The sequence below is a fragment of the Capra hircus genome, chromosome 14, assembly GCF_001704415.2.
Source record: "Capra hircus breed San Clemente chromosome 14, ASM170441v1, whole genome shotgun sequence".
NCBI lineage: Eukaryota > Metazoa > Chordata > Mammalia > Artiodactyla > Bovidae > Capra > Capra hircus.
In genome coordinates, this window is record NC_030821.1 from 54,072,367 (window position 1) to 54,087,724 (window position 15,358).

At 40.8% G+C, this 15,358-nt stretch overlaps 1 protein-coding gene across 1 annotated transcript in view; it reads left to right on the forward strand.

The window, feature by feature from the left end:
- Positions 1-15,358, forward strand: part of GGH (gamma-glutamyl hydrolase) — a 32,191-nt gene that overhangs the window by 14,618 nt on the left and 2,215 nt on the right. The window contains exons 6-8 of the mRNA XM_018058467.1: positions 2,386-2,492; positions 2,579-2,669; positions 14,606-14,743. Coding sequence (XP_017913956.1) covers positions 2,386-2,492; positions 2,579-2,669; positions 14,606-14,743 — 336 coding nt within the window. The remainder of the gene's footprint in view (positions 1-2,385; positions 2,493-2,578; positions 2,670-14,605; positions 14,744-15,358) is intronic.

Sequence of the window (15,358 nt, forward strand, 5' to 3'; positions counted from 1 at the left end):
AGTCCTCACTTGTGCCAACTGCTAAGGCACCTGGGGCCCTGGGCTCTAGTGCAACGGCATTGGAAATGGGGGCAGCGGGCCCGGGTTCAAGGAGGAGGTGGCCGACAGCCCATGTTCAACTGAGTTCAAAATACGCATGTTTCCTGGGAGAAACCACTGTTATTGGTGAAATCATCAATGGGGGAGGGACATGGGGCAGCAGAATGGAGGAGGCAGTGAAATAATCTAATCATCATACCAATAAAATGTATAACGTAAGGAAACATCGGCCTGTAAGTGGTGACAGCAGTGAATTATACAGCAGCATGTCTCCGTGGGTAGGGCTGGTCTCTACTCTTCACTGAGTATGGAGAGCTTCTCAGGTGGCTCTAGTGGTAAAGAACCCACCTGCCAATGCAGGAGATGTAAGACACAGGTTCAATCCCTGGGTTAGAAAGATTCCTTTGGAGGAGGTCCTGGCAACCCACTCCAGTATTTTTGCCTGGAGAATCCCCATGGACAGAGGAACCTTGGCAGGCTATAGTCCATAGGATTGCAAAGAGTCAGACGTGACTGAAGCAACTTAGCACACACTCACAAACAGGTTTAATAATGCACTGGAATGACTGACAGAGCTCACAAAGTGCTGTGTTTGCAATAAGAGTTTTGCTGTAAAGGATTCACGTGGGCTGAAGTCTGGAGGGAATGCAGAACCTCCTGCCCTCTTTCTGTTGACTCAGGGCACGTCACCCTCCTGGTGCATCAATATTTCATCAGCCAAGTGGCTCCAGGGAGCTTTAGTGCTCAGAGTTTTTATTGGAGGTTCATTGTGAAGGCATCATTGATTACATCACTGGCCATGTTATTGAACTGTCTCTAGTCCCCATCCGTCCCATCCCTGGAGATCAGGCTGGCTCAAAGTCAGATTTACTCTTGAAGTCCGTTTCATATCCATTGTGCTGCGGATTCAGATAAAGCCAGACCAGCTGTAATCACGTGGTCAGTCTCTCTGGTCACCAGCCTCATCCCAAAGCTGTCCTGGGGTCAACTTATGCCACCTCATGAGCATTACAAAGACATGCCCATCCTTTGCGAATTTCCTTGAAATTTCCAAGGGTTTTAAAGGCTCCCATTCGGGAACCCAGGACAAAGACCAGACAAATTTCTTTATTTGCCAGTTTGTGTAAATAGATACTGATTCTTGGGAGTTCCCTGCCGCTCCAGTGTTGAAGAATCCACCTGCCAGTACAGGAGACACAGGTTTGATCCCTGGTCTGGGAAGATCCCACATGTCACGGAGCAGCTAAGCCTGTCCTCCGCAGCCACTGAAATCCATGTGCTCTAGAGCCTGTTCTCCACAAAGAGAGAATCCACCTACAATGCAAAGTCTGCGCACAACAGCTAGAAAGTAGCAACACCCACCTCCACTCCCCAACCCCCACTCCCGCCCACCGTGTATCCAGAGAAAGCCCTCAGGCAGCAGCGAAGTTGCAGCATAGCCAAAAAATAAAACTAAAAACAAAAAAGGTGATTCTTGTAGATTACTTGATCTCAGAATCATCAGAATTGAATGCCACCAACCTTTCTTGTTCTCTTACGGATTTTGGATAGAAAGCAGTAGTTATTCCCAGAATTTATAAAATGCTCTATACTTTTCAAAGCTCTTTCTTACATTCAAATAGTGCAGAAATCATATGGGAAATATATGTCTTGGGTCAGTTTCTTTTGGTTGTGTGTGTTTGAAACCCAGGAATGAAATCCACTGAAATAAGGAATCCGCAGATTTTGATGATCTGGGGCTCTGGGATTTTCATGGACCGTTAGCATCCTGAATGACAGGCTCATTTGAAGACAGCTGACGTTGGGGCCTTGATTACCATTAGGATTTTCTTATCCTTTTGCTGCTGTGTGTCTGTGTCAGACTCCAGAGTTTTCAGGGAAGCAAATTGCTTCTTTTGATCTGTCTAGTGGTTCCTGACCTGGTTTGTGTTCTTTTCCACATCGTTGGTATTTTTAACCATTTAAGTCCCAGATACTTTGAAAATGTGTTGAAAGTTCTAGATCCTTTCCTGAGCAAACAAATATATACACATGTGGACAATTTTACCTATTTTTCAGCCCTGTCTAGAGAACTCAAGTTAAAGTCCTGCTCATTATCATGTCCAAAGAATTTGTTATTTATGTTGCAATCCTAGAAGAAAGGTACATAAGTATGAAACATATTTGGAATTGTGTGTTGAACTTATTTTGTGCCTGACTAGAATACTCCTGTGGAAATGATGTGTTTGCAGATCATTTAGTCATCTTGATTGTGTCTTCACAGTGGCCTCTCTTTGGCTGTGACTTCAGCAGGTTTTATTTTTTTCCTGTGTTTGAATGATTTCTCTTGGGCTTAAATTTTTTCAGGTACATTGCAGAGCAGAATGTTCCAGAATTTTCCTGCTGATTTGCTGCTGTCATTAGCAGTAGAACCTCTGACCGCACATTTCCACAAGTGGAGCCTCTCCGTGATGGTATCTCATTTATTATGCAGTGAAATCCATGCTAAATTTAGATTTACTACAGAAGTAATCATTTTGGTTTTATTTTTGCACTTTAGAATTTTACGAAGAATGAAAAGTTAAAGGCGTTTTTCAATATATTAACTACAAATACAGATGGCAATATTGACTTTATTTCAACCATGGAAGGTATGTATCACTGCACATGCACACTTTGTTTTATTATATTTATGAATTTTGATTTTATAGTTCTCTTATTAATAAAATCATTTAAAATCTCTCTTAGAAATAAAATCATGAATAAACTTTGGGGACTGAAGTTGGAAGTTAGGGCATTATTGGAGAAAAGAGGCCCATGTTTTGCTCAGCTTCCAAATCAGTTGCAGTTTACCTGGGTCACCTTCTAGGTCAAGGTGATGAAAATAGAAGGGAGGTGAAGACTATGGGGAGGATCAATGAAGATAAGTGGAGAAGATGACTTTTGTTTCTAGCAACATTGCAGATTAAGGACATGCTGTAGACAATAACAAAACATGTGATTGGCATACAGAAAAAAATCTCCCTGAATACATTGATGAAAGGACAGTAAGGGTATTTAGGTCCTAAACTCCAGGAGTTAAATGGAGCATTTTTTTTTTTTTTTACAGTGGAACATTGTTCAGTATTTTCTTTTCTTTCTTTTTTTCTTTTTTAATTTTAAAATCTTTAATTCTTACATGTGTTCCCAAACATGAACCCCCCTTCCACCTCCCTCCCCATAACATCTCTGTGGGTCATCCCCATGCACCAGCCCCAAGCATGCTGTATCCTGCATCAGACATAGACTGGCGATTCGATTCTTACATGGTAGTATACATGTTAGAATGCCATTCTCCCAAATCATCCCACCCTCTCCCTCTCCCTCTGAGTCCAAAAGTCCATTATACACAGCTGTGTCTTTTTTCCTGTCTTGCATACAGGGTCGTCATTGCCGTCTTTCTAAATTCCATATACATGTGTTAGTATACTGTATTGGTGTTTTTCTTTCTGGCTTACTTCACTCTGTATAATCGGCTCCAGTTTCATCCATCTCATCAGAACTGATTCAAATGAATTCTTTTTAATGGCTGAGTAATACTCCATTGTGTATATGTACCACAGCTTTCTTATCCATTCATCTGCTGATGGACATCTAGGTTGTTTCCATGTCCTGGCTATTATAAACAGTGCTGCGATGAACATTGGGGTACATGTGTCTCTTTCAATTCTGGTTTCCTCGGTGTGTATGCCCAGCAGTGGGATTGCTGGGTCATAAGGTAGTTTTAAGGAATCTCCATACTGTTCTCCATAGTGGCTGTACTAGTTTGCATTCCCACCAACAGTGTAGGAGGGTTCCCTTTTCTCCACACCCTCTCCAGCATTTATTGCTTGCAGATTTTTGGATCGCAGCCATTCTGACTGGTGTGAAGTGGTACCTCATTGTGGTTTTGATTTGCATTTCTCTGATAATGAGTGATGTTGAGCATCTTTTCATGTGTTTGTTAGCCATCGGTATGTCTTCTTTGGAGAAATGTCTATTTAGTTCTTTGGCCCATTTTTTGATTGGGTCGTTTATTTTTCTGGAATTGAGCTGCATAAGTTGCTTGTATATTTTTGAGATTAGTTGTTTATCAGTTGCTTCATTTGCTATTATTTTCTCCCATTCAGAAGGCTGTCTTTTCACCTTGCTTATATTTTCCTTTGTTGTGCAGAAGCTTTTAATTTTAATTAGATCCCATTTGTTTATTTTTGCTTTTATTTCCAGAATTCTGGGAGGTGGATCATAGAGGATCCTGCTGTGATTTATGTCTGAGAGTGTTTTGCCTATGTTCTCCTCTAGGAGTTTTATAGTTTCTGGTCTTACATTTAGATCTTTAATCCATTTTGAGTTTATTTTTGTGTGGGGTGTTAGAAAGTGATCTAGTTTCATTCTTTTACAAGTGGTTGACCAGTTTTCCCAGCACCACTTGTTAAAGAGATTCTCTTTACTCCATTGTATATTCATGCCTCCTTTGTCAAAGATAAGGTGTCCATATGTGTGTGGATTTATCTCTGGGCTTTCTATTTTGTTCCATTGATCTATATGTCTGTCTTTGTGCTAGTACCATACTGTTTTGATGACTGTGGCTTTGTAGTAGAGCCTGAAGTCAGGCAAGTTGATTCCTCCAGTTCCATTCTTCTTTCTCAAGATTGCTTTGGCAATTTGAGGTTTTTGTATTTCCATACAAATCTTGAAATTATTTGTTCTAGTTCTGTGAAAAATGTGGCTGGTAGCTTGATAGGGATTGCATTGAATTTGTAAATTGCTTTGGGTAGTATACTTATTTTCACTATATTGATTCTTCTGATCCATGAACATGGTATATTTCTCCATCTATTAGTGTCCTCTTTGATTTCTTTCATCAGTGTTTTATAGTTTTCTATATATAGGTCTTTAGTTTCTTTAGGTAGATATATTCCTAAGTATTTTATTCTTTTCGTTGCAATGGTGAATGGAATTGTTTCCTTAATTTCTTTTTCTACTTTCTCATTATTCGTGTATAGGAATGCAAGGGATTTCTGTGTGTTGATTTTATATCCTGCAACTTTACTATATTCATTGATGAGCTCTAGTAATTTTCTGGTGGAGTCTTTAGGATTTTCCATGTAGAGGATCATGTCATCTGCAAACAGTGAGAGTGTTACTTCTTCTTTTCCAATTTGGATTCCTTTTATTTCTTTTTCTGCTCTGATTGCTGTGGCCAAAACTTCCAGAACTAATGTTGAGTAGTAGCGGTGAAAGTGGACACCCTTGTCTTGTTCCTGACTTTAGGGGAAATGCTTTCAATTTTTCACCATTGAGGATAATGTTTGCTGTGGGTTTGTCATATATAGCTTTTATTATGTTGAGGTATGTTCCTTCTATTCCTGCTTTCTGGAGAGTTTTTATCATAAATGGATATTGAATTTTGTCAAAGGCCTTCTCTGCATCTATTGAGATAATCATATGGTTTTTATTTCTCAATTTGTTAATGTGGTGAATTACATTGATTGATTTGCGGATATTGAAGAATCCTTGCATCCCTGGGATAAAGCCCACTTGGTCATGGTGTATGATCTTTTTAATGTGTTGTTGGATTCTGATTGCTAGAATTTTGTTGAGGATTTTTGCATCTATGTTCATCAGTGATATTGGCCTGTGGTTTTTTTTTTTTTTTTGTGACATCTTTGTCAGGTTTTGGTATTAGGGTGATGGTGGCCTCATAGAATGAGTTTGGAAGTTTACCTTCCTCTGCAATTTTCTGGAAGAGTTTGAGGAGGATAGGTGTTAGCTCTTCTCAAAATTTTTGGTAGAATTCAGCTGTGAAGCCGTCTGGACCTGGGCTTTTGTTTGCTGGAAGATTTCTGATTACAGTTTCAATTTCTGTGCTTGTGATGGGTCTGTTAAGATTTTCTATTTCTTCCTGATTCAGTTTTGGAAAATTGTACTTTTCTAAGAATTTGTCCATTTCTTCCAATTTGTCCATTTTATTGGCATACAACTGCTGATAGTAGTCTCTTATGATCCTTTGTATTTCTGTGTTGTCTGTTGTGATCTCTCTATTTTCATTTTTAATTTTATTGATTTGATTTTTCTCTCTTTGCTTCTTGGTGAGTCTGGCTAATGGTTTGTCAATTTTATTTATCCTTCCAAAGAACCAGCTTTTGGCTTTGTTGATTTTTGCTATGGTCTCTTTTGTTTCTTTTGCATTTATTTCTGCCCTAATTTTTAAGATTTCTTTCCTTCTACTAACTCTGGGGTTCTCCAATTCTTCCTTTTCTAGTTGCTTTAGTTGTAGAGTTAGGTTATTTATTTGACTTGTTTTCTTTTTTCTTGAGGTATGCCTGTATTGCTATGAACTTTCCTCTTAGCACTGCTTTTATAGTGTCCCACAGGTTTTGGGTTGTTGTGTTTTCATTTTCGTTAGTTTCTATGCATATTTTGATTTCTTTTTGATTTCTTCTGTGATTTGTTGGTTATTCAGAAGTGTGTTGTTCAACCTCCATATATTGGAATTTTTAATAGTTTTTCTCCTGTAATTGAGATCTAATCTTAATGCATTATGGTCAGAAAAGATGCTTGGAATGATTTCAGATTTTTTGAATTTATCAAGTTTAGATTTATGGTCCAGGATGTGATCTATCCTGGAGAGGGTTCCATGAGCACTTGAAAAAAAGGTGAAATTCATTGTTTTGGGGTGAAATGTCCTATAGATATCAATTAGGTCTAACTGATCTAATGTATCATTTAAAGTTTGCGTTTCTTTGTTAATTTTCTGTTTAGTTGATCTGTCCATAGGTGTGAGTGGGATATTAAAGTCTCCCACTATTATTGTGTTATTGTTGATTTCCCCTTTCATACTTGTTAGCATTTGTCTTACATATTGCGGTGCTCCTATATTGGGTGCATATATATTTATAATTGTAATATCTTCTTCTTGGATTGATCCTTTGATCATTATGTAGTGGCCTTCTTTGTCTCTTTTCACAGCCTTTGTTTTAAAGTCTATTTTATCGGATATGAGTATTGCCACTCCTGCTTTCTTTTGGTCTCTATTTGTGTGGTATATCTTTTTCCAGCCCTTCACTTTCAGTCTGTATGTGTCCCTTGTTTTGAGGTGGGTCTCTTGTAAGCAGCATATAGAGGGGTCTTGTTTTTGTATCCATTCGGCCAGTCTTTGCCTTTTGGTTGGGGCGTTCAACCCATTTACGTTTAAGGTAATTATTGATAAGTATGATCCCGTTACCATTTACTTTATTGTTTTGGGTTCGGGTTTATACACCCTTTTCGTGTTTCCTGTCTAGAGAATATCCTTTAGAATTTGTTAGAGAGCTGGTTTGGTGGTGCTGAATTCTCTCAGCTTTTGCTTGTCTGTAAAGCTTTTGATTTCTCCTTCATATTTGAATGAGATCCTTGCTGGGTACAGTAATCTGGGCTGTAGGTTATTGTTTTTCATCACTTTAAATATGTCTTGCCATTCCCTCCTGGCCTGAAGAGTTTCTATTGAAAGATCAGCTGTTATCCTTATGGGAATCCCCTTGTGTGTTATTTGTTGTTTTTCCCTTGCTGCTTTTAATATTTGTTCTTTGTGTTTGATCTTTGTTAATTTGATTAATATGTGTCTTGGGGTGTTTCGCCTTGGGTTTATCCTATTTGGAACTCTCTGTGTTTCTTGGACTTGGGTGATTATTTCCTTCCCCATTTTAGGGAAGTTTTCAACTATTATCTCCTCAAGGATTTTCTCATGATCTTTCTTTCTGTCTTCTTCTTCTGGGACTCCTATAATTTGAATGTTGGAGCGTTTCATATTGTCCTGGAGGTCTCTGAGATTGTCCTCGTTTCTTTTAATTCGTTTTTCTTGTTTCCTCTCTGATTCATTTATTTCTACCATTCTATCTTCTATTTCACTAATCCTATCTTCTGCCTCCATTATTCTACTATTTGTTGCCTCCAGAGTGTTTCTGATCTCATTTATTGCATTATTCATTATATTTTGACTCTTTTTTATTTCTTCTAGGTCCTTGTTAAACCTTTCTTGCATCTTCTCAATCCTTGTCTCTAGGCTATTTATCTGTGTTTCCATTTTGATTTCAAGATTTTGGATCATTTTCACTATCAATATTCGGAATTCCTTCTCTGGTAGATTCCCTACTTCTTCCTCTTTTGTTTGGTTTGGTGGGCAACTCTCCTGTTCCTTTACCTGCTGAGTATTCCTCTGTCTCTTCATCTTGGTTATATTGCTGCGTTTGGGGTGGCCTTTTTATATTCTGGTAATTTGTGGAGTTCTCTTTATTATGGAGCTTCCTCACTGTGGGTGGGGTTCTATCAGTGGCTTGTCAAGGTTTCCTGGTTAGGGAGGCTTGTGTTGGAGTTCTGGTGGGTGGAGCTGGGTTTCTTCTCTCTGGAGTGCAGTGGAGTGACCAGTAATGGGTTATGAGACATCAAAGGTTTTGGAATAATTTTGAGCTGCCTGTATATTGAAGCTCAGGGGAGTGTTCCAGTGTTGCTGGAGAATTTGAGTGGTATGTCTTGTTTTGAAACTTGTTGGCCCTTGGGTGGAGCTTGGTTTCAGTGTAGGTATGAAGGCATTTGATGAGCTCCTATTGCTTAATGTTCCCTGAATTCAAGAGTTCTCTAATGTTTTCAGGCTTTGGATTTAAGCCTCCTGCTTCTGGTTTTCAGTTTTATTTTTACAGTAGCCTCTAGACTTCTCCATCTATACAGCACCGATGATAAAACATCTAGGTTAAAGATGAAAAGTTTCTCCACATTGAGGGACACTCAGAGAGGTTCACTGAGTTACAAGGAGAAGAGAAGATGGAGGGGGTAGTTAGAGGTAACTGGAATGAGATGCGGTGAGATCAAAAGAGGAGAGAGCAAGCTAGCCAGTAGTCACTTCCTTATGTGGGCTCTATAGTCTGGACCACTCAGAGGTATTTACGGAGTTACATGGGAAAGAGGAGAGGGAGGAAGTAGACAGAGGTGACCAGGAGGATAAGAGAGAGGAATGAGAAGGAGAGAGACAAATCCTGCCAGTAACCAGTTCCTTAGGTGTTCTCCACCATCTGGAACACACAGTGATTCACAGAGTTGGATAGAGAAGAGATGGGGGAGAAAAGAGACAGAGGCCACCTGGTGGAGAAAAAGGAGAGTCCAAAGGAGGAGAGAGTGGTCAAGCCAGTAATCTCGCTCTCAGGTAAACTTGGGTAGTGAAGTTTGGGTTTTTAAATGTACAAAATTGACAACCAAAACCTAAGAGCAAAGATTAAAAGTCTAGAGTAGAGGTTGGATTTTCAAAAATACAATATTAAAGAAAAGAAGCAGAAAGAAAAAGGAAGAAAGAAAAAAAAACAAGAATTATTAAAAAAAAACAAACAAAAAAACCCAACAACAACGAAAAAAACAAAAAACAAAAAACCACCAACAACCATCCAAAGACTATATATGGTGTTTGCCTTAAAAAAAAAAAGTCTTTTTTTTTTTTTAAATAGTAATAGTAGGTTATAGAAATAAAAATTAGAGGAGAAATAGAAGGCTTAACAATTAAAAAAAAAAGTTAGAAAAAAAAAAGAAAAAAAAAGGAATGATTTTAAAAATAGTAAAAATATTTCTAGCCCTTCTCTGATGTTGTGAGCCATGTGGGATCACTTCCAAGTTGGTTCCCTCTGTTTAACTTCTTCTGTTTGCTGGTTTTTTAGGCTCACTAGTTCAGTCGCGCTGTGGGGAGGGGGGATGCTGCAAACAAATAGCACTGTCGTGTGCACACAGTGTCTCAGCCCCGCTTGACCTGTCCCTTCTCGCGGCGCACAAACCGCTCTGGCTCTACGATGCTCAGCCAGGAACCGTCTGGGGCCGGCCCTAGGCTGCGTGCACTTCCCCGGTCCAAGCCGCTCAGGTTCGGCGCTCAGGCAGCCCTCAGAGGCACAGATTCGGCTGGGGCTGCGCTTTGTGCCCTTCCCAGGTCCGAGTAGCGCAGGAGTTTGGTGGGCGCGATTGCCGCGGCTTGTCACCTTTTCTGCCGCTGCTGCTCAGCTTTCTGGGTGGACCGCTGGCGCCCCCCGTGAGGCAGATTGTGACTGTCCAGCACCCCCAGAAGTCTTAGCAAAGAAGCCTGCTTGCAGTTAGGTAAGTAAAGTCTCTCTGGGTCTGCAGTTGCCCCTTTCCAGTCCTTACGGCTCTGGCTGCCTGTCCCCGGCGGGGGATGGTCTGCAGCAGGCTTTTTCCGTTCCATCCTTTGTTCTGTGCTCGGTCCTGGCGGTGTCTTATGTTTGAGCTTTTCGCCTGGTAGCTATCCCACAGTCTGGTTTGCTAGCCCAAGTTAGATCGTTCTGGTTGCGCGTGGGGCGTTCCTGCCCGATTCTTATAAAGCTCTGCAGCCCGCGCCTCCCGCGCGTCCCTGCCCTGCCCCCGCTTCCCAGTGGCGGATGCAGGCGTCTGTGCTGCTTTTCTGCTGGGGGAGTTACTGGTGGGCTTGTAATCTCTTGGTTTTAATTATTTCTTTATTTTTCCTTCCTGTTATGTTGCCCTCTGTGTTTCCAAGGCTCGCCAGAGACTCGGCAGGGAGAGTGTTTCCTGGTGTTTGGAAACCTCTCTTCTTAAGATTCCCTTCCGGGGACGGGCTTCCCTTCCCGGGACGGAGCTCCCTCCCCACCTCCTTTGTCTCTTTTTTCGTCTTTTATATTTTTTCCTACCTGTTTTTGAAGACAATGGTCTGCTTTTCTGGTTGCCTGATGTCCTCTGCCAGCCTACAGAAGTTGTTTTGTGGAGTTTGCTCGGCGTTGAAATGTTCTTTTGAGGAATTTGTGAGGGAGAAAGTGGTCTTCCCGTCCTATTCCTCCGCCATCTTTACAGTTCTCTCTAAATGGAGCATTTAAACCAGCATTGTTACTGAATCAGGAGAACTTAAGGTGAAGCTCAGGAACACCCTCTCTGGAGAGTACCCTATGGAGCAGGACCTGAAAGGCTGGACCCTCAACGAATCCTGTGTGCAGAACTGCTCAGAGCTAAGAGCTCATTGAGAGCTGAGACTGTGTCTCATTCTTCTTTGTGTTTCCAGGAGATATTGAATGGATGACTAATTACGTAAATGACAGAGATTTGGCTTGGAAATTAGGGCGTCAGGTTTCTGTGTTGGTTGTGTTTCTGGCTGTGTTATCATACCAGGCTCATTTGAAAATTTTATCTTCTGAAAAATTCCTGATACTTGCTAGATAGAAACACTAGAGATGCTCTTATTTGCATATTTCCTACCTATTCTTACTTTTTGGAGAAGGCAATGGCACCCTACTCCAGTACTCTTGCCTGGAAAATCCCATGGATGGAGGAGCCTGGTAGGCTGCAGTCCATGGGGTCACTAGGAGTCGGACACAACTGAGCAACTTCGCTTTCACTTTTCACTTTCCTGCATTGGAGAAGGAAATGGCAACCCACTCCAGTGTTCTTGCCTGGAGAATCCTAGGGATGGTGGATCCTGATGGGCTGCCGTCTATGGGGTCCCACAGAGTCGGACATGACTGAAGCGACTTAGCATTCTTACTTTTGTTCTAAATTAGTGAGAACAGGGCCTGGTTCCTACGTTGTCAGGAACCTGCACTGATCTTTCAGTGATGGCAGTTTACAAAAAAAGAGAGTGAATCTCAACTTGTTTCTGAATTTCAGTGTGTATCTCTGTCTGAACATTCATCTGTCTATCTATTTTTCTATCTATCTGAAAATCCTTGTTACAATTTATCACCTGTTGTTCAGTTGTGAAGCTGTGTCTGACTCTTTGTGACCCCATGGACTGCAGCATGCCAGGCTTCCCCGTCCTTCAGTATCTCCTGGAGTTTGCTTACCATTGAGTTGGTGATGCCATCTCATCCTCTGTTGCCCCCTTCTCCTCCTGCCTTCAGTCCTGCCCAGCATCAGGATCTTTTCCAGTGAGTCAGCTGTTCTCATCAGGTGGCCAAAGTATTGTAGCTTCAGCTTCAGCATCTGTCCTTCCAATGAATATTCAGGACTGATTTCCTTTAGGACTGGTTTGATCTCCTCGCAGTCCAAGGGACTCTCAAGAGCCTTCTCCAACACCACAGTTCAAAAGCATCAGTTCTTCGGTGTTCAGCCTTCTTTATGGTCCAGTTTTTACATCCATACATGACTAATGGGAAAACCATAGCTTGACTATATGGACCTTTGTCAGCAAAGCAATGTCTCTGCTTTTTAATACGCTGCCTAGGTTTGTAGTAGCTAGGATGTTTCTTATCCTAAATAGTACTTTTCATATCTCAAAGAAATATCTTAGAAGACCCATCTTTCAGTTATCTGTCTGTAGCAGCTGATTTTCTAGTCATCTAGCCAATGGGTCTCCTGCTGGTGTCACCACATGTGGTCCCAGACAGAGAAAGAGAGTATGTTACAGGGAGGTAGGGAGGTGGGCAGTGGGAGACGGATGGATTAGTGACCACAGCTACTTGGTCTTAGGTTCTCCTCTTGTGAACCTTGCCTGAGCAAGGGTAGGATAAAGTAGGTTTCCTTTCTGTGATGTGGTCTCTCCTTGCAGAGTCTCATGGGATGCAAGAGGACAGTGCTCTTTCTCCTGGATACTTCTACTTTCAGATCACTCATTCCTGCCAGTATTTTCATATGGTAGTTAGGGTTTTAATTTCAATGCGAAAGTAATAGAGGATTTCTTTTTCAGTTAACACACTATTGACCGGGGGGTTTTTTGCAGAAACTAATCCTGTGGCCAGCGATTTGTTATGTAAGTGAATATTAAAACACTCCATGGAGGCAGGAGCCTGGTAGGCTACGGTCCATGGGGTCACACAGAGTCAGACATGACTGAGCGACTTCACTTTCACTTCACTTTCACCAGTCAGTAATGTTTGGGTAACAAAAGATGTATTAATACATCTCTGGTCAATAAATTGTTAAAATGAGGAAAGGCATATGTATGAAGAAAAAAATGAGATGAGTATGTAAATTTCTCAGAAGACATATTCACATTTTTTAAAAGTTACAGAATTTTAAAAACACACTTAGAAGTAGGTGAGTAATTTAGTGACATACTGGGTACTTTTCTGTAAGTTTCAACAACTTTCACATTTATGTGGCCATTCTTATTTCATACAGTCCATGGGGTTGCAAGAGTCAGACATGACTTATTTCATATCTACTTTTTCCTCCTACTAGAATATTTTTTGCAGTAAATCCTAAGGATCATATCATTTTTATATATAAAAATAGTTAATAATTCTAAGAATAAGTGAACTATAGTAGCAAAAATCTTTCAAATTTAAACTTCTTTAAAAAATTATTTAAAAATTGATTTAGTGAGGTCATGAACCATTCCACAGACTGTGAGAGAGGCACAGTGTATGCTGAGACAAACTAGCTAACCTATAAAGACACCAGAGATGCTGGCATAGTTCATTCTCACATGCGTAAGTCATTATATTGGAGGGGATGAAGATGTGGTGTGAAGTGGGGGGAAAAGAAACCCACTGTAGAAGAAACTTGTCACTAATCAGATGTACACCTGACTATTGAACTGGTCTGTATTCAGAGGCTCAATTATTCTACTCTACTCTGATCATGCCTACTCCTTGGAAGAAAATCTGTGAGAAACCTAGACAGTGTATTAAAAAGCAGAGACATTACTTTGCCAACAAAGGTCCATGTAGTCAAAGCTATGGTTTCTCCAGTAGTCATGTATAGATGTGAGAGTTGGACCATGAAAAAGGCTGAGTGCTGAAGAATTAATGCTTTTAAACTGTGGTGTTAGAGAAGACTCTTGAGAGTCCCTTGGGCTGCAAGGAGATCAAACCAGTCAATCCTGAATATTCATTGGAGGAACTAATGCTAAGGCTGAAGCTCCAGTATTTTGGCCACCTGATATAAAGAGCTGACTTACTGGAAAAGACCCTGATGCTGGGCACGATTGAAGGCAGAAGGAGAAGGGGATGACAGGACGAGATAGTTCGGTGGCATCACCAACTCAATGGACATGAGTTTGAGCAAGCTGTGGGAGATGGTGAAGGACAGGGAAACCTGGCGTGTTGCAGTCTATAGGGTCGCAAAGAGTTGGACACAACTGAGCGACTAAATGACGAACAACAACAACTCTGATCACCCAGTAAAGTCAATCATATTTCAGATTATAAAAAGTTGTGCATGCGTGCTAAGTTACTTCAGTCGTGTCTGACTCTTTTTGGCCCCATGGGCTGTAGCCCATCAGGCTCCTCTATTCATAGGATTCTCCAGGCAAGAATACTGGAATGGGTAGGTAACCGTGCCCTTCTCCAGGGGATCTTCCCGACCCAGAAATTGAACCAATGTCTCTTATGTCTCTTGCTTTGACAGGCGGGTTCTTTTACCACTAGTCACCTGGGACTCTCATAAAAGGTTATAAGTCAGTGAAATATGGTTATTATGAACCTCACATTGACTATGAATTGAAATTCTTTGTTTCTGATAATAATATGCACAGTTTTACTTTGTCTGACATTGTGGGCTGTAAAAGTAACATTTTACAGAGAATATACAACATAATTGTAACATCTTAGACCATTGTTACCATTTAATACTCACCAGTCTGTTCTTTGTGCAGGAAACCAGTATCCAATATATGGTGTCCAGTGGCATCCGGAGAAAGCTCCCTATGAGTGGGGGCAATTACGAGGCATTTCCCATGCACCGAATGCTGTGAAGGCTGCATTTTATTTAGCAGAGTTCTTTGTGGCTGAAGGTAATTTGAGGCAGAGGTTATAATTTTATCACTCTAATGTGGTTCTGAAGGAAATTGCCCTCATCTGAACTTTTGTGTAGTCTATAAATGTTCTGTAAGTTTAACTTTTAAGAAAATGAATTCAAGAGCCCTGAAATTGAGATATTAGTCATTTAAATCAAATCAGGACCATTATTTCAGTTAACAGTATTGTATTCTCTAAAGTGGGTTGAATTCTTAAACAACAGCATAAAGATTATTTCTTTTTTCTGTCTGTCTTGATTCCTTTTTTTAAGATTTTTTTCCCATTACTGTTGGGTTTCCCTGGTGGCTCAGTGGTAAAGAATCTGCCTGGCAGTGCAGGAAATGTGGGTTCTATCCCTAGGTGGGGAAGATCCCTTGGAGAAGGAACGGGCAACCCACTCCAGCATTCTTGCCTGGAGAATCCCATGGACAGAGGAGCCTGGCGGGAGGCAGTCCACAGGGTCGCAAAGAGTTGGACGCGACTGAACGACTAACAACAGCCATCATCATTACTCTTCTTTGGAATAATATTTTAATTATGACATTATCTGAGAATTAGATCTTATTTTTCCAAGACAGTTACATGAGTTGAATCTATACTCATCAGTCTGT